Source organism: Plectropomus leopardus, chromosome 13 (genome assembly GCF_008729295.1).
Source record: "Plectropomus leopardus isolate mb chromosome 13, YSFRI_Pleo_2.0, whole genome shotgun sequence".
Lineage (NCBI taxonomy): Eukaryota > Metazoa > Chordata > Actinopteri > Perciformes > Serranidae > Plectropomus > Plectropomus leopardus.
The window spans coordinates 21,239,278-21,266,483 of record NC_056475.1 but is presented as its reverse complement, the minus strand read 5'-3'; the positions used below and the strand labels follow the sequence as shown (position 1 = coordinate 21,266,483).

The following is a 27,206-nucleotide window of genomic DNA, read 5'->3' as shown; positions in this document are numbered from 1 at the left end:
GCTTGTGTTTTTCTCATATTAATGCTTCATTTTGTGTCTCTATTTTTTCAATTACACAAAACTGTCATTATGGAAGAAAGGTTTAAAGTAATCAGTGACCAGCAGATGTCACTACAGACCTGCATTTGAAATACTTACAAGCACCAGTGCTTTGAGATCTCTGTCACCTATTTTGTTTTTGTCTGTGGTGATTTATTAAAGGCAGCGAGAAGCCCACATCTCCACTACCACTATATATTTTCATTCGTCAAACATTTTTTGACGGACCTGGTTTCAAAAACAACTTAAGTTTTACATGTCTATGAGCAGGCATACTAGAGCATTGGGCAACAATCACATTCTCATGTTATTAGCACAAAGGAGACCTCTGAGAATTTCCCAAAAAAGATCAATTAGACCTTATTACAATTACTGAGCTTTGGAGAAAACTGTAGCCAAATGAAAAGCCAATTGAATCAAATTAGTAATTTTTTGACAAAAGGTTCAAATCTGCTGCCATAACCAAGCAGCTTCTTTCACAGTTAAAGCCTTCACTCAAGCTTGTCTTCACACAGTATATTTGATAACCACTTTACCTGGCACACACGTGCAGTATGGTCAAACATGCTACAATCCTCATTTGGTATTGCACTGTTTTATGTGAATCTGTAAAGTGTTTTTTTATTGGTAGGAGTGCAGAGATAGACCTTGAACCTCATGACTTTTTAGTCCCTGTCCTTTTGTCTCATTAAGAGTAAATGTATAACACGATTTTAACAAGCCTTGATTACATTGCTGAGTCAGGAGTTAAAGGTCAAACTAAATGTGGAAACTAGGAGGTGAGGAAACAAAAGTTATTTTATTGCAAAGATATTAACAAGAAACAGGCAGTGCTGTAGCCAATCACTCTATGAAAAGTAAAAAGTTCAAGGATGATCTCAAGATCATAATGCAAACTTCATAGATTGTCCTGCCATAATCAACAGTTAATACAATGATACATTTTGTAAAATTTTATTTTGGGAAAAACGCTTAGAGTATTTACTTTACTGCTGAGCGTTAGATGAGAAGACACTCGTGTCTGTATGGTAAACATAAAGCTACTGCCAGCAGCCAGTTAGCTTAGCACAAAGGATAGAAAAATCGGAAATAGCTTCCCTGGATTTGTCCAAAGATAACAAAATCTACCTACTAGTACCTCTAAAAAACACTGTTTAAGATATTTTATCTTGTTTGTTTAATCTGTGCAAAAACCTGCACGCTGAGCCACTTGGTGTTAATATGTGTCTTGGGTCTAAATACAAGTGTAAATTACCATCAAGAAGCATTGTGATCTGATCACTTAAACCACTTGTTACGGTGGTCTGGGAAGCATCGTTGTGTGGCCTTTCCATTGTTTTGCCCAGCTTCTGAACTCGTAAAATACCGCTGCTTTGTCAGTGCCTGTGGCGTATGATTCAGATGCCAAAAGGCACCTTTTGCATCTGCATGATACGCACCTGGCCAGCATCAGTGTAGAATGCGGCAAGACTGAACCAGTCGTGCTATTATTGCAAGTTGATGCACCTGCTGCGTCAGCCCGGTAGAGTCACGTGTGGCTGCCCCTGAGAAGGCGGGTTGCATGTATGTGATACACCACAGTGTGGCATCAGGTTGAGAAGCTGTCTGTCACGACACAATATAAGGAATGCAATGGTGCTTATAGAGCAGGCGGGAGGAGTGTGAATCAGGTCCAACAAACTGTGCCAACATGAGCCTAATCCTAACCATCCGTGACAGCATCTGCATTTGCTGACGTTCTAGAGTTGGTTGCCATGTGCTTGTGTTGTGTAAATATAACCATGTACATTACATCACAGTAGCGGCATCCTGGAATGTAAAGAGCAGACGCAGAGGGATACCTACAACGCAATATGTAGATGTGGATGTCCACTGCAAAGCAGCAATATCTGACGACTTGGGATGAGAAAGAGTTGTTTTGCCTGGAATCTACTGACAGCGATATCCAAAGTACAGACACAACGTGACTGGTGAGCAGCTAGCAAGAGTGCAGATTTAATAACTATGCTTATAACCCTGTGACTTTCTAATGCAAGTGACGTAGGTAGCAGCAAAATTCAATACACAAGTGATCAGTTGGAAACACAACTCTCAGGTGTCCACTTGTGTTTGGATCCCCAAAACACATGATAATAAACAGGCTCATTGTGTTATACAGGAGGTGTCATGCTTTAAGATAGTGCTAGGCTAGCACTAAAAGTTTTCCTTTAATTCCAGTCTTTGTCCTAAACTAAGCTAAGCTAACTAGCTTCTGGCTTTACTGTGGCTTCATACTTAACAGACAGACAGACAGACTATTGGTATGGGTCTTAAGGTATTTAAGCTATCTAAACTCTTTCCCAAAATGTCAACATTTCTTAAATAATGCCAAATATGATAAAATTGGTGAATCGATAATCACAGTCTTGTGCACACAAAACGAGTTCTTCAGGCGTCTTCCTGACTTCTCTCTTTGTTTAAGTAGACCCATTTTTTGGGCACAACCTACTTGCAGCACTGTGAAAAGACAAACTAAGTATTAGGAGGTTCAGACCGTAGCGAGTCAGGGTCAGTGTTTGTGCTGTATGTACTTGTGTTTTTTTGTATTACCTTCTTGATTTTGTCCCAACGTGAAATGACTGCCAGAAACGTTGTGAGGACAACCACAACCAACCCTGCTATCATAGGCATCAATGGGAACTTCATAGTCCTTTCTGCAGACGAAGGGGAAGAAGATAATCAACACACTTTTACCTGCTTCTTCTTATCATTTACTGATTCATCATTTAAATGTGGTAATTACACAATAAAAAATGAAATATATGATAATGAGCTGTGGCTTGAGCAAAATCGAGGAGTACTGATGGTGTGAACTGACCTGTTACTGTGACGTGGAACTGCTTGTGTTCTCCATGGCCTTGATACTCTGCTGTGCACTGATACGTGCCTTCATGCAAGCTTTTGTCCACTTTTTTGGCGATGAGCTGGCTTGTATAGCCGTCATTGGTCACAGTAAAGCCACCTGCTTGTAGATCTATTGCGCTTCCATTTCGTGTCCAAGACATGGATGAGACTGGTGGATTGGCCCTGATATCACACTGCAGGGTCAGCACTGCTTCTTGTTCAACTGTCACTTCCTCTGACCCAGAGATCTGAGGGGGATCTGAAGAAGAAGAAAAAGTTTCAATCCATGTTTAACTGGTAGCCAACAGTTTTACTGTTTCCATAGATGGTTTGTTGGTCCACCGCTTTGGTCCAGAATGAAATTCTCAATAACTCTTTGATGGATAGCCATGAAATTTTGTACAGAAATAAATCCCCAGGGGATGCACTCTGATAACTTTTCCTCTCAGCTGACATGGAAAACTGTATACCTGCTAAACATCAGCATGTTGGCTGATGTAATTTAGACTCTTAATCCTATTTTTTTTTGTTACTGAAGCTGTTGAGTCTGCAGCCACATGAGCGTCTCCGTGAGGCTGTTCCATGGATGTATGAATAGACCTGGATACAGCACTGAAGGCAGAGCCCCTTTCATACCTATGAAAGCTGTTCAGTGGCTCATGAAGCCATAAAAGCTCCACTGTGGAATAAAATGACCCCAATCCTCCAAATCATTGGGCGCATAGAGAAACCACATAAGACTTAGAGCTGCTGAGTGGTTAACTTTAGCGAGCTAAGTCAGCTAAGCTCTGTGGTTGCAGGTGTGGTTAACCGTCTGACCAAACGGTTCCTCCGCCATAAAGTTTTTAATACTTGACACTTAATTTCCTGCATTCTGGGAATTTTTTCTGCATCAATTTTTGCAATTTATGGTGTAAATGTCTTTAATTTTGTCAAATTAAAATCCTCAGCTCCTGTCATGTTTTCATCGTCCCATTGCAATCTCTGCATCCCCCAAAATGTACACCTATGCTAGTATTATTACTGACATATTTCCAACATTTATTTGGAGGGACTTACATAGGACATTCAGGGTGACTGAGGCCTTAACTGAGTCATTTTTTCTGAGGTGGCAGGTAAAAGTGGCACCATTGTCTTCAAGGACGACGGGTGTAACACACACGCTGCTGCGACCTTTCTTATTTTCTTCCATCAGACTGACGACAGCGTCATTCCTCAGCCACACCAACTCTTCGTCAGCCTGAGTTTCATGGCCGCCGTCAGGCTGACAAAGCAGAGACACACTCTTGTCCAGCTCTGTGAGAATAACACCCTCGCTGTCAAATCCTGGGACAGACTGGATCTTAACGCCTTGGAAAAAGAAAATGCATGCAAGTAGTGAGAAAAAAAATCTTTTATTGGAATGATTTCACTGAAAAGAGGCAAGTCAGTTTAAGTCTTGGTAACCAGGTTCACAAACCTGGCACACTTACCTAATGTTTGGGTTGCACAGTACAGGAGCAAATGGAAAAGAAGGGATCTGAACATCTTCATTTTACTCTTCTTTGGATAAACCTGAAGGAGAGGGAGAGATTGAAGATTGAACTGTCCTTTTGTTGAAAGCTGCTATATGAATAAACTTGCCTTGCCGGGTATTCAGTTGTTTTCCTCAAATTCAATAGACACAAACACATAATCATTTGTGTTTTTTATGCTCAGTATAAATTTCCAATTTCCTTTCTCTCATTCATACAATCAAAGTTTCTTCGCAAGCAAGAGTTTTCTCCAGTGTTCCAATAGACATGAAACCATTATTTCACAGGCTTTAAGAATAGCCTACTTGATCAAAGAATTAAAATTTTTGTGCACGGGTGATTTATCAAGATGATAATCGATTGTTCCTTAGGAGTACAAAGTCTGCAAATTGTTATGTGCGTGTGAGACAGTGTTTGTAAAAGATAAAAAGAAGAAAAATCGTATAGATTTTTCTCATGAGATAATCTGCATGCTTTAAATATAACACTCAAGCAGTTGGATACAGTTCTACTCATTACGTGTCAGAGCCCAGAATATCTGCAATTTATCATAACATGAGATCTTTATGCATTAAAGAAAGTGTAACTACTGTGTCCAGGGAAGGAGACTGATGTTGCTACATTATGTTCTCTTTAGAGTTTGCTTTACAAGACTAAATATAGAAAAACCTGCCTGTTAGATCTGATGTAGAAATCATCACTTTAAATAAAAGCCTTAAATTAATTTACTCCATTTTTCTTAAAAGGGACACTCTGTACTTGCTGGTACTTATTAACTGATATCAAAGTCATGTGTAATTTCAGTTTGCATAAAAGAATAAGAATTTCTTTCTTGGGATCAATGCAACACCAACGCAAGAAATGTGAATAACATTACACACAGCAAGCAGCTTAGTATTAATACATAAAATATGTACTTACCTAACAAAGATTATTTATTCTTATTCCTTGGCTGTTTTGTTTGTGGTGTTCCCTGTGTGTGAATATGAGGATGTGTAGAACTAGTCAGACCTTCAGTGACTCTTATATGCCTGATATGAGGACACTTTTATAACTTCCCTCACTGTTTCTGAATGCCTTTCTCATCATTCTACTTTCCTGTTCCTGCCGACACGGTCAATCCTCCCAACCCTGATTTTTGTCCTTGTTTCTGTTTTATTGTTGTGTGCTTAAAATGTGCAAACTCAAGGGCGCTTTTTATTGGCTGTAGTCATTACAATGACACTAAAACGTCTTGGGTGTGGATTTAAGGATTCAAACACATATTTTATGGGTTCTTTTTTTAAATTAGTTTTTAGTTGTTGTGAGTGTTGTGTTCTCAACGCCCATGACTCACTGATAATGCAATTTACAATTGGTCTTTGTCAGCAAGTGTTAAAGAAAACAAAAAACATTTAAGTGAAACTAAGATGTTTTTTGTTTGTTCAATTTTATTCTATCTTTATTTAACTGTATTTCCTTGCAAATTATCTGTGTTTCCTACTGTCGTCATATGAGAAGAGTGTTCAAGCTATTTCCTTGTCCCCTAATAAGATGACATGAATGTGACAGTGAAGTTTTGGGGTTATTTCCTTGTGCACTCCTCCCTCTCTTCAAGGTCATGATGATTGACCATAAGCAGAGACTAATGTACTGTGTGCATTAATATGAATAAAAAGGCACAAACAGCATCTTTTTCATGAACTGATAAAAAAAGCTGCTAAATATCTGGCATACAAGTACTTTTACATTTACACTTTAAACAGCAGTGAGCATTTCTGTCTCTTTTTCTTTATTGCGCTGAATGTGATGCATGTTGCCAGTGGTGGAAGGTGAGAATGGTACTTAAGGTAGGAGGTATCATACCTCAATCTTATGCTTGGCTACGTTACACATTTTTGTTCATTACATTTCATGGGAATATAGTATGACCTACTACATCTCTTAACATAGTAAAAAGTGGAATAGATCATGTTGTCAGATAAGAAATATCTATCAGAATGGCCTACTCCCCTGATATAATAGCTCATTCTGTCAGGTAGGAAATGTCTTCAGAATGACCTAGTAAATATAAAAATGTAGTTTAAAGAAGAGGAGGCAATTCCTTCAGGTAGGGAATATCTGCAAGAATGACCTACTACTTCTATAAATGTAGTTAAAAGTAGAGCAGCTTATCCAAATAAAGTCATTAAAAGCCCCAAAAGTAAATCTGCTGTTTAAAAAAAAAACATGGGACAGAGGTGGCTGGTGTTGAAAAGTTATGTGGAAAGGCCATTTTCCCCACTTGTGAGTGATAAGTTGGGCACTTTCACTTAAAACATATTAGTCTATTAATCTTAATTTATGTTTACTTTACATCTAATTCTAAGTTTACTTAAAATGTAGATATATCTACTTAATTTTGTGAAGATGCTGCAACTTAACAATGACAAGTTTTATTAAATTATTAAATCAATCTTTTTGGTTTACTGAAGTTTTAGCAACTTCAGTAAACCAAGTTTAGTGAGCTTTATATCTTAACCATGTCAAGAAAACAGAACTTGCAGATCTCCCAACTTAATCATCAGCAAATCCTCTTTTGTCATGATCAAGTTAAGTCAGACTAACTTGGTTTAGTGAAGTTGCTAACACTTAAAACACGTTTAAGTTGCAACAACTTCCAAAAAATTAAGTAAATACATCTCAATTTCAAGTAAACTTAACACCTGGATATAAAGTAAGTCTAAATTAAGATTTATAGTTTATTTAATTTTCCTTTTTTAAGGTCATCAGTTTCCAAGATTATTTTAGGTATGATCAACTTGTCAGATTTGACAGTGCTCTGCCTATGACCTCTTCTGGCCACAATAATACATAGCAATGTTCACTCCCTGAAACTGAGTTAAAGAGCTCTGACAGGACGATGAGTGTAAGTTTGTGTGAATGTGTGACTGTGTTTGTTTATGCGACAAGTAGGTCAACCTCTGGGGTAAAGTCAGTGGTCAAAGTACATTCAGTGGCAGATAAGATCAGCAATGCATCTGCGCACACACAAACATATACAGCATGGCTGCCTTGTAAACAATTAATTAAAGACTGCAGAGTTTATGTAGTCGGAGCTCTTTGTGTACAACGTGCAAACAGGCATTCTTCATCAGATTACTACAGAGCCCGGTAAGACCTCACACACACACACACACACACCGAAACATGTAAATGAAACACGACAAATACTTAGACACCGTACCTCCACAGCAAGAAGCATTCATCAGCCTTGCTTTGACCCTTGTATCCACACATAAAGACTTTTGTTCTTTTCCACTCCCTCTGTCACTCCCCCTGTTTTGTTTTCCTTTATTCAGTATCTCATCTGCCTCCTCCTCCAAACCCACATTAATCAATTATTTTTGAAGAAGTGCATGTGTTGTATTTCTAAACCTACAAAGACTGACTGCCCTTCTTACCTTTGCTCCCTCTTTCCCCACTCCCTCCCTCCCTCCCTTGTCCCTTAGCTTTTCTCCCTTCTCTCGTCTTTTTCTGTGTTTGAATGGAGAAGCTGGATACCCTGGATCCTGCACACCCTGTGCCGACTGCAGGGCCCGTTACTGGGGTTTCTGTTGCCAAGACGGCAGGGGCTGAGGGAGACGAGGCGGCGGTGGCAGCGGTCAGCTCCAAACTGTTTCGGTGTGCGTGTGTGAGACGTTGGGTACCACTGGTCTACAGAGAGGAACTTTACCAAGTCTTACGCCTCACAGGCCCATTGGTGAGTAGGGGAAAGTTGAAGTGTTAGTGGGGGGGCATTGGTATGTTATTCATAAAGTGCCACAACTGTTATACATTCAGGTTCTGTATGCAATTGTTGCAGAGTTACTGTTTCATGTGCCCTGTAATACAGTACAATCTAACTGTGCAATCAAGTACCATTCTGAAATATATATGAAGAACGCAAATGAAATAAAAAGGTACCTACGGTGTAACGTGGTGCAAACCTGTCTGTGATTGGTGATTTCGCAACACTGCTCTCTAACTTCAACTGCTTTACTGAGTACGGATCAGATGTCTGTAACAAATTTAAGGGATACTACTCCGATTTTCAGCCAGCTTTGTATCACAACAATGTGGGTAGTATGTGTAGATGAACTGTGGTAAACCTGCAGTGCCTAAATCTCTGCCAGATGACACAAAACCTCCCATTTGGCAGAGTTTTACTGGCTCTCAGGCTGTGGATGGATGTATTAAGAGACCTGGATACAGCATTGGCAGCGGGGCCCCACTGATTTCTATGAAAGTTGCTCAGTGGCGCATGAAGTTAAAAAAGCTCTGTTTTCACGGTATTAATGAGATGATCGGCCCCACTTCTGCATCATTCTGCCTGTTAAGCAAGTGAACTTGAATGAGGATAAAATGGTTTAATTTTGCAGCTCTTTTAGACTTTCAGCTGAATGGGTCAAATCTTGATAGTCAAACAAGTCATTTTGTGAGAGGTTTTTGACACCCAAGAATATGTATCCAATGCATTACAGATATCTCTTTAACAATGTAATACAATGCGAAAAAGTCTTTTTGGGTCCTTATAGACCTGAACAGTGTAATTCCACTTTTGGCCTCTGTGTAAAATTGGCTTCAAAGCCCAGCACTGTTCCTGGGAGCTTGGCTATTGAAACTACAGGCTGTACTTCTGTATTTTTGTATATGCCTATTTCTCACCTCAAATGTTTTTAAAAACATGTTTTAGCTTACCTTTTGTTCCATTGTTGGTTTGTTTGTTACATCACCAACTTTATTGCTGTTATTGGTCCAGTGCAGTACAGTGCATTCTGGTAGTTGTAGTTTTTCTTTCTCTTGAGCAAAAATGAAAGCCAGTCTTTTTTCTCTGTTTTCTCTAGACATGTAGCACCAATTTCAAAAGTGTTTATGTCTTTCTCTTGCATAGATAGCCCAGTTTAATGAAAAAACCATCTGTCCAACAATGAAATACTTATTTAAAAGCAATCACTTGCTGCACTGTTTTTATCTTATCTATGATGGGTCAAATCTCTCTGTTTCTACAGCTGGTGTCTCGGATTCTGAACTTCCTCATGCCATTTGTTGTCACCATATTCTGTGGTCACATCGGCAATGCAGAACTGGCTGGATATGCACTGGCCTCAGCGGTAGGCTTAGTATTTTCACTTTGTAGACTGTTGATTTAACCTGCTGCAACTAAAGTAGCGCACCTATTTGCTCTACTGACTGTACTATTTCTACTGCTGCTCCTACTAACTTTCCCTCACAATTAGAGTATCATAAGTTTTTGTGTGTGATGTCGTTCATGGTACCTTTAAACCCCAATCTGGCCAAGGGACTTAGCAATATTCTGTTATTATACTGATTGGGCTATTTTCTGATATTTCAATTTTAGAGGTCACAAAAAAACAAAAAAAAAACCCCAACAGTTTAGAATAATTACGGATTATGGATTTCATATAATGTGCAATATAATGTAGTTTTCATAGGCATATCAAATAGCAGAAATTATTGCTGAAATATGGATCTTTGGTGGTGCTTTTTGGGCACTCCAAGCACCCGTACTTAAACAGATCAGCACCAAGGGACCATTATAAAATTTGTTTAAAAACGGCACTATAGGTATCAAGGGGCAAAGGGGCATGTGCTAGAACACCCTCATCCTCCTCTCTGCACGTGTGCTGCAAAAATGGCAAAGAGCTGTTGTGCAATAAACTGCACAAACAGAAAGAACTGAGACTCAAGTCTGTACATACAGCTGAACACCACAAAAAGGAGAGGCAATGTTTAGGCAGGTGTTTAGTTGATTGAGATCTGGTTAGTCTTAAAGGGGACCTTTGATTTTCCTCATTTCCTGTCATACAGTTACAATGTCGGATGTTCATATTAATCGTGGCTTTTGAAACAAGATGACATCAGCTTGTGGTTGTCTGCTCCAAGCACGGTACTGCAAGTGTTTGCATGATGTAGCCTACACTGGTACATGCAGCTACATGCCAAGAAAACATATACTCTTTGTTGCTAATGCTGTAAATTTCTCCCCAATTTCGGATCATATTCCTGCTGGCACATGTCCCGTTGGGTTTCAAAGCTTTTATTTGGTAATTTTCCATGATAGCAAAAGCCACTTTACTCTGTTTCAGTAATTCCCTGGTTGCGATGAAGCTGCAAGATGGTGCCTCTTCTTCTGCTCGCCTGGCTCATACACCAAAAAATGTTACTAGCTTTTGGGTTTACTTTTGTGGTATGCAGCCCAACGAATATGTGGAACAGTTTTTCTCTGACTGGCCCTTCCCAAAAGTTCCCACTCTGTCAGACTTTACATTGTGATGACATCACAGATTTTTAAATTGCTACGTTTTGGCTTGAGGAAAGTTTAACAAATATGAGCCCTTGATGGATCAAACATTCATAAGAGACAGAGTCATAATTGACCATATTTACAGATCGAGGTGCCCTGTCAACAAATTTACAATGTTGGTCTATAAGGAAAATGCTTTTTGGCTGCATGGGTTTTTTTCCCTGCAGTCCTGCAAAAACTGGAAGCACGGTTGAGCTGGAAACGCTAACTATTCAGAGCAGACTTGGCTTTTTTCGGGAGGGTGGCTTAAAGACACGGAACCTATCGTTTTGAATACAGGTGCTCAACATAGACACTATGAGGTAAATAAAGTGTTTCTTGAATGTTAAAGCATGTGACGATGTTCAAGTAGAAACCCAAAATAAAATAACTGAAAAATGAGCATGATAGGTCAACTGTTGGGGAATGATTCACAGAATGTTCACAGTAGTAAACAATTAAGCAACAACTCGCGCCTCATGCCTGGGATTATTGCCATCCTAGAAGAGAGCTTTCAACCACCATCTGCATGGTAAATCATTGTCTCCTCACTGACGCAAACTCCATTTGTTTGTATTTTTCCCAACATCAAAAAAAAGTAAAAGCAGCCACCTGTGGGTTAACTTGGCCACACAGTAGAGCATGGAGGTGATATCACATGGCATCAATAAATGAGCTAGGTTTTAACTAACCTGTTTGCAAATGAACACATCCTGCAAACAAAGCAACACAGAGATCCGTTGCATAGCAGCAGAAACACATGGATCAAATAGACAGGTAATTTAGGCACACATAATTGACGCACATAGACATCATCAGTTTGGTCAGCCATTTTGGTCTTCCCAAATATCAGACTCCCTTTGGCTTGCTAAATGTTGAACTCTTTTCACCACACACTCGTCTACTTTGGCTGTCTGCCATTTGGCATGGGGAAAATAGGATAAAGTAATTTTTTGTGAGAGCATTGTATGTTTGGAGGATTCACACAGTTCATCAGAATCGTGACAACAGTTGGCACTGAACTATACGGACCTGAAAACAAAAGCTGTAATTGGCTGATGTTCCCAACAAGCTGCAGACTGGGGTGATGACTCTCGGTGGGACCGGGTGTATCTACTCGGACAAATTGGTCTGCGTGGAAAAACTTTCAGGATTCAGCCATGAAATCCTAAAAATGGCAGAAATCTTTTTACAATTAAACTTAATCTCAGGGGTGAAAGTGTTCTGTATGTTCAACCCCAACAAACAAACATTTTTATGCCTCTGCAGCGGTGATAGCCGTGGCCAAAGGCATTATGGTTGAAAGCGATATCTCAGGGACACTTTCAGGGAATTTCTTCAAATTTGACACAAATGTCCACTTGGACTGAAGAATAAACTGATTAGTGTTTGGTGAACAAAGGTCAAAGGTCAAGGTTGATGTAACCTCACAAAACCTGTTTTTGTCCTTAATTTAAAAATTCTGATGCCAAAACTTTTACACAAGTGTCTACAAGGATATTATGATGAAGCGCTGACATTTTATATCCAAAAGGTCAAGGGCCAACTTCACTGTGACATCATAATCTTCTGCAAAAAATACTTTTCTGGCTATTACTTAACATCATATCTTAGGAAAAGAAAGGGAGATATTTGGTCAGATACTGAATTGGTGACACAAATCTTGGGTGTCCACGTTGAAACTGGGCTAACTTTATAAAGCTCATGTGCTGCAGGGGGGAGGATGTGTGTGAAGTATCTACGTTTTCACATACATGCATGTAAACCATAGGAGAAACTTGACTGCCATGTGGAGGAATACAACTGCGGGCGGTAATTCTACTTTCTACCACCACAGCCTATGAATCTGCATTCGTGTCAGTTGCTGGAACAGCTGAGATTTGGGAGAGCTGGGTGTCATATTTATGTACATGTTACTCAGAGTACATAACCAAAAAAGGCAATGCATTTGAGACATTTGAACGGTAACACATAAACAAAGTCTAACTAAGTTTTTTGTTCTGTTTTTTTTTGTGTGTGTTTTTTATTCTCCACCTCTCAGACTTTTAATGTGACCACATGTTCAATAGGCCATGGCCTCGCCTTGGCTTGTGACACACTAATTTCTCAGGTGAGCAAACTACATTATCATAATACTATTGTTACTTAAACTTAATGTTATTGTGTTATCTCCAGAAATGTTTAAAATTTGAAACAATGTAACTACTATGTAAAACGATGTAATTTTGCAGACATTCGGTGGTAAGAACATGAAACGTGTGGGGGTTATTCTCCAAAGGAGCACTCTGATCCTGCTGCTGTTTTGTCTGCCCTGTTGGGGCATTCTCATCAACTCTTACCATTTGCTGATGCTCATGCATCAAGAAGATGAGGTGGCGAGGTAAATTCAGTTTAATTAATACCTTAAATGTATGTGTGTGCGTGTGTGTGTTCTGTCTATGTTTATGTGTACAAAATGCACAAAGAGTTTAGCTCCATGGTTGTTATTGTTATCAGTGGTGTAACTTTGACTGCATTTTTCCAGGTTAGAGAGTATCAGGGTATTTTACATAACTCGTGCATTATAAACCAAGTCACATTTATTGAGCTGCATGCTCAGTGTTTTCTCAAACACATGCATTTTTTCTTAAGCTGTTCTATTTAAAACACTTAATTTTTTGTATCTCTTTAAAGCTCCCATATTGTAAAAAGTCACATTTTCATGTCTATTTTTATTATACAGCAGGTATAGGTGCTATATAAACACTGTGAAAGCATCAAAACACTATCACCAGGGAAATGCATAGTCTGTATTTAGAAACTGTGCCTTAAAAAGAGCTATTAGGACTTCCATGAAGGACTATATAATCGAAAGGTAGAAACTGCTGTTACAGTGTGGTTACAGTTAATTTCCAGCTGTAGTAACAGTGTAGAGATGCCGAGAAAACGATGTGGAAGACCCACAAACACTGACCAATCAGAGCAGGCTTGACTTTTTGGGAGGGGGGCTACAGGCACTAAAATGGAGCATTTTAGACAGAGGCTAAATCCTGGTATATTTAGGCACATAATATGAGGAAAATAATGTGTTTTTTGAACTTTAAAGCGTACACATGGTAGTAGAAACAAAAAATACAAATATGAACTTGAAAATGAATACAATATGGGACCTTTAAGTTCAGTTTTATATGTACATTCATGCAGGTATTTGTTTTATGTGAATGTCATGTATGCAGCTTTAAATGCCTGGATATTTGATTTCACCTGTTTCTGGAATGTTGTACTTACCATACAGATTCTTAATTTCATTTTAAAAAACTAAAAGACATAAAGCAGAAATCTGATGCAATATAATGCTTTTTATACTGCTATGCAAAAAGGGGGACATGTCAAATCAGAAAGTGCATCACTGTCTGTGTTTGCTCTTCTAAGCTAATATCACTCTGTTTGCCTCCCTCTCAGAATTGCCCAGCTGTATGCTACAGTATTTTTACCTGCTGTTCCAGTAAGTGCACTGAACTGAAACACAGTCTGAAAAGGAGATTTTCTTCTGCCTAATTCAATACATGTTGTAATATGCCATATTCTGAGGATTTAGCTCATATAGCATGAAAATCAAGAAACTCAACTCAAGTTAGTTAGCAAAGGATGAGAAAACAAGTGATGATGATGTCTTTGCCTGCAAGCAAGAATATCACAACTCTGGTCAGCACCTGATTGAGCTTATCAAAAGATTGGATTTGTTTTCTGGTGTTGGTCAGGTAAATACCAGTTAGTTATTTACACACCATAACCTGATCACAGTAAGTGATCTGATAAACTTTTGTTTGAGTGTTTAAAGTCACCCAAATTCAAAGATAACTTGAATTTGAATGACTGTTTGATGCTTGATAGATGTGAGATAGCAAACAAGACATATCTTAAAAACCACAAAATAAATACTGAAACTTCTTTCTGTATGTTAGAAAACAATAAATGCCTACAGTAAAGACATTTTTCATGCTTGCTAACTTTAGTTTATACATGGTACAATGATTCAAATGCAAGACAAGTCATCTCTGTCCTTTGTTTTGTGCATTTAGCCTTCCTCATTAACCCATTGAAACCTGAGCACTTCTTTCAAAAACTTAGGAAAAAGTTCAAAGTAATGAGTTACAGGACATTACCTGAAATTAACACAGAAGAGGGAAAGAAAACAAGGGTTAAAAAAGGTATTATATTATTACTGTTGTACTTGTATTATATATATATATATATATATATATATATATATATATATATATATATATATATTTTTATTTTATTATAAACTCAGTCATTTTCTTGTCACCTTTTCTTAATTTCTTAACATTTACGGGACATTTCTTGTCATGTTTTTGAAAAAAAACAACAACAACAACAACAACAACAACAAAAAAACCAAACCAATTTCCTCAGGTTTCAGAGGTTTAAATGTATGTGAAAGGCGTCTGAACGTCATTCCAGGTTTAGAGTGTTTCTGTCAGTTGCAGTAACTGGAATATAGCATAGGGTCAACAAAAAGAGTAGTATTTACTGCTAAATTACATGATTTTTCAAAGATGTGTTGATTGTTTGATAATTGTGGCTGGTATTCAAAAAGTCTGACAGTTTTAGTCCCCTTTATCTCTCCCTGCTACAGGCCATGTTCCTGCACCAGCTGCAAGTTGCCTACCTTCAAAACCAAGTAAGTTTATCATAGGAAACATGTGCACTTTTGCTTCACTGAATTTGATCCGGTACTCTGTCTTAAAAATGAACTTCCGTGTATTTGTTTTTACAAAACAAATTCAGGAAAATAGTGGCACTTCAGTGATAAAAAAAAGTAGAGTCACCTTGCGTCTTTTTCATTCTTTATATTTTAGAGCGCGAATGCTTGAGTGATGACAAAAAACGTGTTTTATGAGGTTACAGACCTTTGACCACCAAATTCGAATCACTTCATCCTGGTTTGCATTAAATTTTCAGAAATTCTTCAAGGTGTTGTTGAGATATTACATTCACAAGAATGCAACAGATGAGGTCACTGTGACCGAGACCTGTAACTGCCAAATTCAAATAAGTTCATCCTTGACTCAGTGTGGACGTTTGTGCCAATTAAAAAAAAATCCCTCAAGCTGTTCTTGAGATGTTGTGTTCACGAGATTGAGGTGGACAAAGGACAGCCTGAAAACATAATATCTCCAGCCACGGCTACTGTTGGTGCAGAGGCACAAAAATTAAAAACTCTGATAACAGTATAATAAAGTTGTTGACCATAATAACACCAGTGGGGCAGATAGAAAAAGGTTCCTCTTCTGGGTCAAGCCAAGATAGCAAATATATGGAAAATGGCTATTAGTCTCATTAATGGAGTGCTGTATTTTCCTGAATTTGTTGTTTGTCTTTGTTCCTGCAGTTTGCATATTAACCCTTAATAATAACAAGAAAGTAAAACAAAACAAAACAAAAACCAAAAACAAGAAAATAACCAGGAAAAAGCACCTAAAAATGTATAACAATTCTGAAAGAAAATTTTCAATAACCTATGTAATTGTGATAATTGTAAATATGGCTTTTTCCTAGCTTTTTTCCCCCTTTTTCCCTAGACATTTTTTCCCATTTTGTTAAAAATCATTTTCTAATTCTATTGATTTTGTGCAATTTGTGGAACATTTCTTACCAAGTTGCTCATCTTTTTTCGCCTTTTTTTTTTTTTTTAAAGAAATCGCACCAATTTGCTCAGGCTATAAAGATTAAATACTTATGAAAGCAGCACAGGAAAAGTGATGCTGATTGTCTTTTTTTTTGTCTGTCAGGGGATCATTCTGCCACAGATGTACACAGCTGCAGCAGCAAACCTTTTGAACCTGGGGGCCAACTACGTCTTAATCGTCAGCCTCGAGTTAGGAGTCGTGTAAGTGTATGATGCTGCTACGCCTTGCCTTTTTATTTTTGATGGACTTTGTGTCGATAGATATGATATCAGGCCTCAAGTGTCATGACCAATAAACTGTTTATTAAAAGCAGAGAAACTCTCCCATAATGCCTTCACTGTTGTTCAAATAGGAGAGGGCCTGCAAACTCCATAGCCAGGAGTTTGGACAGAAGAGAACAGGGGGTCAGAGAGCTCATTACGCATTTTATTCTATGTCAGAAAAATGATGTTTTTTGTTTAAATAGAGCGGGTGGTACACTAATGTTTATTATTTTTGTACTTTTTTTAGAGAGTGAGGAAGGCAGTGCAGGGAAAGATGAGAGAGCTTTGACAGGAGTTGATTCTGGACCAGCTGGACAAACATTTGGTTCAACAGGCAGTCCACTTAACCAATTAGGTCCCTGTGGTCAGGTCAGGCCGGTCCCTCCCCTCTCATATCAACCACAAACTCCAGATTTTCAAGGCTTATTCTCAGACATCAAGTGTACTCAGTCTAACTTTAACTGTCTCGTCGCCGACCTTCTTTGACCCACTCAGTGTGCAGTCCTTCCCCGTTTTTGTCTAGAATGATAGGAATGGAGTCACAATTATCGTAGACATTTCTCCAAATAAAAAAGATGTTCTATCATATGTGTTTGCAGTGGATCGGCAATTGCTAGCAGCCTCTCTCAGATCAACATCTGCCTCCTGTTGTTCGGCTACATCCGATGGAAGAAGCTCCATCAGCAGACATGGGGAGGTGAGTTAATTACTTAGAAACTACAGGAATGGGGCTATGAGGCATTTAGGGTTGAAAAAAGGATAGTTATACGCACATCACATAGGTGCAAAGCTTTCAGAAAACTTGCATGAAGAAAGAAGGTAACGCTTGCACACTTACTCCATGCCACACAAGTTTAATCAAGACAACGTTTCGATCCCACTTGGATTTTCGTCATCCCAAGTGGGATCGAAATGTTGTCTTGAATAAACTTGTGTGGCATGGAGTACGTGTGCAAGCGTTACCTTCTTTCTTCATGCTATGAGGCATTTAAACACGCTAGGACATAGTCATGCTGCATATCATTTGATTCGGGCTGATCTTGACAAGCTTTCTGGCTGAACCACTTCCACCTAAACCAAACATTATTCACATCATTACAAACTTCGTAAAAGTTAGTACAAAGAAAGGCTATGTTTTGGGTTCTTCCGTGGTCTATGTCTCCATCTGCTGGTTGAATTGGTCAATTGCACCCAAAGATATGTGTCAGCTTATTGTGGCCTACTGACCCCAATTAAAGGCTCATTCAGTGCATTTATTTTGGTTTTCTATGAGGGGAAACATGTAAAGAGTTTTGATGGAAATAAAGCTAAAGCCTGATGTTTTTACATGGGTTTAATACTTCTATTGAAATCTACGTGACATCATATAATTTTTTACTGTTATCTGAGAGCCAAACATGGTGCACAAATGTACCTAAAAAATCCAATTTCAAGAGCTTGCCTAAGAATTTATTTATTTAATACTCTTTAATTTTTAATTTAATATTGTGTCCTCCTTTATTTTACAAGCATCTGTCTCTGAACAGGTGACAGTCAGATGTGGTCCCATTGTTTCCTTTAGATTTTGGTCAAATTTATCATTATTTCAAAGGCATGTTTTCTCTAACATTGGAATGTTTTGGGGTTTTTTCAGGCAAGGACAAAAATTTCCATTTATTTTGTCTTGTTCTTTCATTTAATCTGGTCCAGGACAATCTATACTGATGCTTCCAACTCTCAAGTTCATCAACCATTTGTTTAGTTTAGTTTAAGACCCAGTTTATTCATATGGGCTTTTTGGTTGCTGAGATATATATACTCTATATTTATATAAAAACAATTTTTGTATAATAGGTTAGGTGTTTTTAAATCAGTCTTCAGAAAACGTTCCCCCTCTGCAGGCCTTATTGTGTATAACTCTCCTGTGTGAAATGCTCTGCAGGCTGGTCCACTGATTGTCTGCAGGAGTGGGGCTCTTATATGAAGCTGGGTGTTCCCAGTGCATTCATGACCTGTTTTGAATGGTGGATCTGGGAGGTTGGAGGTTTCCTTGCTGGTCAGTGTTGCTTTACTTTGTTATTTTTTAAAATCCCCGTTGAGTGTAGCTTGAAAGATTGTAAGATATAGCGACAAAATTGCAAATGTGTAGCTTTTGTTCAGTATTACCAAATCAATGAACAAATTCTCGCCACAACAACATAGTGTATTAGATTATATTCACAATACTTATAATTCAACATTTAAACTTACGGTACAGAAAAAAAATCAGCACTTTAAGGTAATTTTCTCGTTTTTGCTATTATTAACATTTCCTCCTTTTTGTGGCTTGTCTTTAGGTAATTTTCTTGTAATGTTTTACAAATTTCTTGCTAATTTTTGAGCCATTTCTTGTTAAGTTGCTCATCACCTTCTTCCTGTATTTTTGGAAGAAATCAAGCCAATGTGCTCTGGTTTAAAAGGGTTAAGGGTTAAACTGGCTAACGCAACACAAGTCTCCAGGTTTAATAAATCTAAACTGATTAAAGGTACACAAGACACAAAAATTGTTTACTTTTTTAGTTCAAACATATAATGCTGCAACACTGTGTTCTGCCCATCTGCAGTCACTGTGTCACCATAAATTCACCTTATCTGACCTTTATAATGCTCATGTATTTAACATCTGTCAAAGTACTAAGCCAGCAGCAGGCTGTGTGCAGTTTACTGACTGACATAAGTTTTTTGGTGTAGTGTTTAGGCATAATGTCTTTGTAAATGTCTGAATGTGATTTGTATCATATCAGGTGCACTCGGGGAGGTGGATCTCGCTGCCCAGCATGTGTTGTTGGAAATAGGAGCCATAATATACATGGTATGTAATATCCAATGTGTTCACTGAATCACATATCTATTCACATATTATTTAACATTAATTCAGTTTTTTGGGGAATGTACTTATTCACTTGAGATGAGAAGACACCATCATCAGGTCTGTATGTTAAGGACCTTGATCCAGGAGGGCGATTAGCTTAGCTTAGCATTAAAGGCCACGGAGGTATCTATTGGCAGAAATGGAATATAGCCATATATTTCTAACCACTTTTTCATTAGTGCAGTGGCATACGTTAGCAACAACTACAAACTGTAGGCCATTATGATGGGCCCTTTGGCTCATTAGTTACGAAGCACACACACAAACACATACGCACACACTTAAATATGCACACACAGCTGGGCGTATATACTAAGTACCAACCATGTGTTGGATTTTACATTTGAAATGTGGGCTATTGTATTTGCAGAGTCCAGAGGTCAAAGAGAAAGTTATTAGAACCATGTAAAGTGCTGTGACAGCCGAACTTCTGAAACATGACAAGCACCTGAGAGCAGAGGAGATGCCACTGTGATCCTGAAAAATTACTTTTCAGGCATTTTTAGTACAACAACCTCACAACTACTGCACTCCTTGACACAAAGGCAAGAGATTAATAAATAAGAAAGAGGAGAGATGCAATACTTACGAACAAACAACACAATGTCCCGAAAACTGACCGTCTACAGCGGCACACACACAGTTTACCCTCAAAAGTACACACACAATGGCACAGGTGGCCCTCTGAAATAATCACAACAACCTTTTAAACAGGGGTGCGGCAGCCAATCAGATACCCCAAACCCCCTTGAAAAGACACTTGTACTCACCTACTTGAATGGTTCTGACTCTGGCTCTGACTGGTGATGCCTGCAACCAAAACAAAAATGTAAATACAAAGGTTATCTAATGCTAGGAACAGCCAGCATTTACTTTGCTTTAGTTAGCTTACCATAATAATTCATAGGTGGGCTATCCACCTTGTAGAGACATATGTCCTAGTGGCCCACAACTTAGTTTACATACATCTAACACAATAACTAAACATTATGATTATTTAGATCAGCGTTATCTAACTTGCTCCTAAGATTAGCCTACCTGCTGCATGTTTGTTGACACACCTCTGAGGACAGCGGCAAGGCGCTTGTCTGTGGGCTGGTGCCTGTTGGTAAAAAATCCAAAAGAATAAAATTTAGGGAGCTTCGCAAACTTCTCCTTTTCTTTTCTCTCCTGTCTTTTCTTGCAACTTCCTTTGTTTTTGAATGGCATGACTGCTCATTAGACCTTGGTGTGCTCAGATTGTCAGTCTTGACAGATTTTGCGCTTCACCTAGCCGGAGTCTTATTGTCTTGTCACATGACTGAATAGAGGCGATTGGACAACAACATACCCCACATTATCCAGCAACCGTTATTGCATCTGTACTTGACATAGTTTATTTACAGTTGTCATTATATATGTAGAATGAGCCTATAATTATATTATGGTTTGTGTAATACTGACTTTTTTCACACCATGGCAGAGATGGGTTTGTATATTTGAGGCTCTATATAGCAAGTGGTATCAAATAAGTGAATACTTTCACTAATGTCTTTACTTTTAATACACTGGTAACACAATTTTGCTAAGGGCCCATTCTCAGTGCAGCTGCACTGCCTACAATATCTTAACCACTGCAAACTAAGAGTCTTTTTTGTTGTTTTTGTTACCTTAGAATGAGCCATATCTACATTCAGAACGGTACTCATTTGCAAAGTCCGCCATGTTGTTTCTAAAGGTGGCCCAGAATAGACAAACCAAAAACATGGCTCTATATCGAGACATACGTGTTTTTGCAATCTTGGTTTGGTTTAATTTATTGCAATGCTGCAGCCAAACCACTAGATGTCACTAAACCTACATATTAGACCTCAACCTACATATCAGACCCTCAAATCACAAATTGATGTTATTACATTTTAGTTTGTATATTAGCAAATGAGACATTACTGAGTTGTGGAAATACTGGCGAGTTTATTTTTTAACTTTGAAGAGACACAGGCTAACCATTTACCCCTGTTCCTGTGCTTTATGCTAAACTAAGCTAACTGAGTCCTGACACCAGCACCATGGCGGGGAGCATTGATCTTTTCAAACTCATGAAAAGAAAGTGAATAAGCATATTTCTCAAAGCTGAAGGTAACTGACAGCAGAAAGTAACATGTGGTCCTTGCAGTTCTATCTAGGTGTCCATGCAGCTGCTTGTGTGCGTGTTGGGAATGCTCTGGGGGCTGGAAACACTTCCAGGGCCATAGTCACCTCCAAAGTGGCCCTGGTTCTTACAGGTATGAAAACACGTAATCTTGTAAACACGCACATACATAATTAATCTAATCTGAACTGTGCTGCTGAGAATCCTTGATTTTGATTAGTTGGCAGGTGTTTTTGTTTTAACTAAAAAATAAAAGGCTATAACTGGAAATATGTTTGCATGTATTTGATTTTGCATGAACAAGTCACGCATCACAATCTTAATATCTTGTTGGGTGTTATCCCTTACGTAATGTCTTTCGCTATAGCAATACTTGCTGTGCTGCAGGGTATCGTCCTCGCTGGCTGTAAGCACATCCTTGGCTACATATTTACCTCTGATGAGTGAGTTTCACACCAGCACATGTTCATTCCTGCACCATGTGAAGGCAGCTCTGTTTTTGATGATCTTCTGCTTCTGTCTGCAGAGCCATTGTGGAGACCGTCTCAAAGAATATCAGCGTCTACACATTTGTACAGTTCTTTGATGCACTTTTGGTACGGTATTATATTGTCTTGTTTTGCATTGAGCTCTTGTGTTGAAGAGTACACAGAGGTGTTTGCTTGTTTTGTTAACCTTTTGAAACCTGGGGAAAGTGGCTTGATTTATCTCAAAAACATGGGAAAAATGCAATAAGCAACAAAAGAAAAAATGAAAAAAACAATAGCAAGAAATGAGTAAATAACAGTACAAGAAAATTACCTGAAAATTTGTAAAAAAGAAAGAAAAAGAAAAAAAGAAGGAAATGACCCCCCCCCAAAGAATTCTGAATAAATATAGTTATTCCCTCCTAGCTGTTTTCTTTTTCCTTCCTTGAGACATTTTTTCTTTGCTTATTTCTTGCAATTTGTGGAATGTGTCTGACCAATTTGCTTGTTGCCTTTTTACCCATGTTTTTGAAAGAAATCAAGCCAATTTGCAAATACTTGTGAAAGGCGTCTGAAAGCAGCACAGGAAAAGTGATGTTGTTCCAGGTTTCAAAGGGTTAAATCAATGCATCTTGTTTTTCTTTCTTTGTTTCAAATGGTGTGTGTGTTTTCAGTGCGTCTGCTCAGGGATTCTTGTGGGATGTGGGATGCAGAAAATTGCCGCCTTGTCCAACCTGGTGTGCTACTACTTTATCGGCCTGCCAGTGGGAGTCGCTCTGATGTTTGCTGCCGAGCTCAGAGTATTCGGTAAAGTCTTCATCCCATTTTATCTCTATGTTTATACAAACAAGCAATGAATGAAAATGAAAACAAATACAACAAGCTGGTTATTCCTGTGATCTTACACCAAGCTTTTCCAAGTCAGAACCACAGTTTTAGGTCTGAAAATGTTCATTAACCCAAATGTTTTAAATATTTACTATTAGATTAAATAGACGGGACTTCAATGAATCCTTATGAAAGAACTTTATAGTTGACCACCACTTCTATACTACTTCTAAAGCTTAATATGTACAATAATTTGAAGTGTCAGCAGGTGCCTCAATTTTCCATTGTGTGACGCCACAGACTGAAACTTCTACTTAAATTACAAATATTTCTTATATTGTTCAATAAGCAGCACATCTTAAACAACAGACGACAGTCAGCGTATCCAGAGTTTGGAGAAGCAGACAGCAGTACCGCCACAGAAGCTAAGCAATGTACTGCTGTGGCTGTACTTCTGCCTGCTTCTACAAACTGGGGTTCTGTCGACCGTTATCTACTGTCAGTAATACACTGGCTATGGATAGGAACCTCATACAGCCTTCCCACATCCAAAGATCAAAATCCCTTTAAGTGTGCCAGCAGAACTTGGAATTGAAGTAATGTGTCTATATTTAAACCCAGGTTCATTAGTTAAACCCACAAACCCAGGAGGTCCTGCTGCAGCAGACCTTCCTTAATTTCTCTCCCTGCAGCCTGCCATTTACCCCCTGCCAGAGTGCTGCGCTTTGCTGTCCACTCAAAGTGTGCATGTATTGATAAATGAAACACAAATGCACACTCACACACAGACATAATTACAAGACAATGGGCCCCTGGGCGCAGATATGCAAAGTCCCCACCACCACTCCAATTTAGCAGCAAGACAGAAATACATTCTACTAGTTTCGCATCCCTTTGTGGTCATTTTGTGTCTCCTTGTGATTGTTTTGTGTCTTTCTGCAGGCCTTTGTGTCTCTGTTCCCTTTGGTAGTTAGGGATAGGGACTGTTCATTATTGTTGATAGGGGAAGTGATGGTGCAACATGGGTCAGGCATTTAAAAAAAAAAAAAAGCACTGAGGAGGGACTTGTGTTTTTAATTTTGGCTCAGGTAAGGGACATACAACTTGAAAAGATAGTATTTTATGTTAATTTTAAATAAAGAGTCACACTCCAGTCATCCCCCACCTCTGATAAATAAAGTGCAGTCACACAATGCCAGCACAGAGCTAGGTGATGTACTGCTTTGGATGGGAACGCAGCAAAACATATTTTAGCCACCTTGAAAAAATAAATAAATCAAAATCAGTGTAAATGTACACTATATTTAAATATTTGCCCTGTTGTACTTTATACAACAGCTGATGGGGGCAGCGGTAAACCAGTAACTCTGTGGTTCGGTGGAGTGAAATGACTGTTCTTCTCTATGGAGTCTGGTGTTTTTGATATCACGGTTTTAAATCCCCAGCAGTATGGGCTGTCTTACGGCAAGGCAAAGCGGTGAAAATATTGCAAATATAGCGTATACTTAAACTGAAAATGATTTTTTTAGGCAGCTTAAAACTAAAGACAGAGTTTGCACAGCGCTGTTTGATTATATATATGTGAGACGGTGGTCTTCTACCCTGAAGTTATTCTAAATAAACAGTTATGATTGTGATTTGGTTTATAGCATAGACAGGGTAAATAATATAGGTTTATAGCATCTAGCTGAAAGGGGGCATGTCTCCACCTACTGTGGCGGAGTCGAACATATTTCCACCAATAAATCGATTCTCCCCCATTGCTTGTATACTGGGACAAGGACAGTAGTCCAATAAGATGGTCTAATCGCGCTGTAACGGTAGCTGGACTTATCTGTGCATGTAAACGTACTGACTGTAGCTCTTTGGAAATAAGTTTGGCTTCACTCTTTTTTAGAGTGGATTTTATTAATTCAGTGTCTTCCAAGGTAGCTCAGAGGGTAATGAGGGTGGTTCTTACTAAACAGATGCATATATGCATATGTGTTGGGAGTGTAGCTTACCTGAGTAGGTAATGCCTTTAGCATCCTCTCCGCTCTTTGTAGTCATGCACATCATGTCTCTGGGGCTGGTGTTAATGACCACTGATGTGTGGTTTGCAATAAAATGGACAACTATTAGTGGACTGCCTTCAAATGTGGCAAACATAACTTGATCCTCTGACTTTCTATCTAGCACCATCATCAGGTCAAAACTTGAATTTGTCCAACAGCCACTGGCATGTCTTTATGAAAGTCTTTTTTTCATAAATACTATCATTTGTTTTTCTTGTTAACTTTTTTTTCTAGTAAGTACATATGAAGTGAATAAATTGCAGATCATTTTCTAATGTGTGTGTATTTGTGTCCCTCTGGTTAGGCTTGTGGGTGGGTCTCTTAATTTGTGTTGTCATCGAGGCGGGTTTCTTCCTCTTAATAATCTTCAGACTCAACTGGAAGAAAGTCACACACAAGGTAGGATGCTCTTATCTTTCTTTAAACCATGCATGGTATTTAAACCTTTCCAAAAAGGATTGAGGGCAGGAACGCAATTGGGATTATCAAATTAAACTTCCTATTGGGGAAATTATTTTTGTTGTATTGGAGCTTCATCTGCAGGCAGTTTCATAAAAAAAAAAATCATCCATACCAACTGAATTTTGGCAGCAATTTAAATCTTTGCCTCATTCCATTTCTTTGAACGCTTTCCTTATTATCCTTATCTCTCTAAACTCATTTACAAAAAAATGGAGATATTAGAACATTGCCCAAACACTCAAACCTGCAGAGAAATTTGAGGTTAGGTTTAATATATTTGTTTTTGAATTGTGGTTAAATTTGTGGGTGAAAATTCACTGTAATATTTATAAAGAAATAATGACTATATTGGGAAAACTACTTCATTTAAGTTGAATGTGCTTCCCCCCGTTTAGCCTTACTTTCAAAACCTACAAAATACTAATTTGGAATACTGAGTTTCTACGTAAAATAAAAATTTTTAAAAAGCGGGAAAAAAAAGGTTTCATTCTGTATAGGTACTTAACTAAAGCTGACTGTATGACTCTTGCTGTTAAGTGAAAACAAATAAAATGGAGAAAAAAAACACTGTTATATGTTTTTAGGCTCAACTACGTGCTGGGGGGAAAGTGGCAGCCATCCCAAAGACTCCTGCTCGGACAGTGCTGAATGAAGCCATGGTGTCTGAAATTGCGGACAGCCTTAACACAGTAAGTGCATATGTGCAGTATGTGGTGTGCATACATGCGGTTCTCACTTTTTTGTCCATACTTGAGCTACTCACATATTGATTAACAGCAGCATCTTTGCACCCTGAAGGCCCAGTTGGATGGCGAAGACACCCCAGACGGCTACAGTCCAGTCACCACCCAGGATCAGGAGATGAAAGCAGGTTATGAGGCTGTGAACAAGAACACAAATGCAGGAGGAGCTGAGGGGGATGCTGAGCAGAGTAAAAAGACTTCAAACACCAAAACTCAAGCACCGCTTTCTGTCACTCAGCTGATCTTGCGGCGGGGACTAACCTTATCGATTTTAGTTCTCATTTTGGGCATAGGTGTGGCTTTCCACATTGCCTACCCTGTGCCTGCGCCCTCCGCCCAGAGCAAGGCCAACTTTACCCTAAATGGGGCTAATGACTCCACTCCTACACCACTGGCTCCACTGTACCCAACCCAAAACTTCTGAGCTATCTTTGACCTCTGAATGTAGACATCTGGTGGCTCAACACAGCTCTTACAAACTGGCATTTAGATCTCCAAGGCAGAAAACATTGAATTCATAGTTTATTCATCAACCTGGGTTGTTATTTTGTAAAACTACCGCCTGGGTAACACTTTATTTTAAGGTACACCTATTCACCATTAATTAATTAATTAATTAATAAGGTGGTAGTACCCCAAGAATAGTTATTCTCCCTTAATACCACTTAATGAATATGGTCTGTTCTTACATAACAAAACACAAAACTACAAATATTAATAGTGTCAAAATAACTCTAAATTAAGTCTTTGTTACTTAGAATATGTTCCCCATACTAAAGTGACATCTTGATCATTACTAATTCACTAATAGTTGAACACTTATTAACCAACACATGTTCCCTAATCTAAAGTTGCCTCCTTTTCACAATTAGTTAATATGTTATAGCACATAACTACTGCAATAAACAAGTGATGGGTTACACCTTTGAAAAATG

At 38.5% G+C, this 27,206-nt stretch overlaps 2 protein-coding genes across 4 annotated transcripts; one reads left to right on the top strand and one right to left on the bottom strand.

Moving 5' to 3' along the window:
- Window positions 1-826: 826 nt before the first annotated feature.
- Window positions 827-7,704, bottom strand: tmigd1 (transmembrane and immunoglobulin domain containing 1). Of its 2 annotated transcripts, none has more exons than XM_042499202.1 (6): window positions 7,642-7,704; window positions 4,395-4,476; window positions 3,982-4,272; window positions 2,897-3,181; window positions 2,629-2,732; window positions 827-2,535 (listed from the first exon to the last, which is right to left on the bottom strand). In XM_042499202.1, the coding sequence occupies exons 1-6, from the start codon at window positions 7,657-7,659 to the stop codon at window positions 2,524-2,526; spliced, it is 792 nt and encodes a 263-aa protein (XP_042355136.1). In that variant the 5' UTR covers window positions 7,660-7,704; the 3' UTR covers window positions 827-2,523. The 2 variants fall into 2 exon arrangements, with proteins under 2 accessions (XP_042355136.1, XP_042355137.1); XM_042499203.1 differs by lacking the exon at window positions 7,642-7,704 and adding an exon at window positions 5,358-5,438.
- Window positions 7,431-27,206, top strand: slc47a1 (solute carrier family 47 member 1). Of its 2 annotated transcripts, XM_042499200.1 has the most exons (18): window positions 7,431-7,568; window positions 7,907-8,157; window positions 9,446-9,547; window positions 12,782-12,850; window positions 12,972-13,120; window positions 14,182-14,224; window positions 15,380-15,424; window positions 16,536-16,633; window positions 17,296-17,393; window positions 18,618-18,731; window positions 19,459-19,526; window positions 21,742-21,850; window positions 22,085-22,160; window positions 22,244-22,313; window positions 22,859-22,991; window positions 25,371-25,465; window positions 26,113-26,217; window positions 26,327-27,206. In XM_042499200.1, exons 2-18 carry the CDS (start codon window positions 7,942-7,944, stop codon window positions 26,693-26,695), a joined length of 1,959 nt encoding a protein of 652 aa, XP_042355134.1. In that variant the 5' UTR covers window positions 7,431-7,568; window positions 7,907-7,941; the 3' UTR covers window positions 26,696-27,206. The 2 variants fall into 2 exon arrangements, with proteins under 2 accessions (XP_042355134.1, XP_042355135.1); XM_042499201.1 differs by lacking the exon at window positions 9,446-9,547.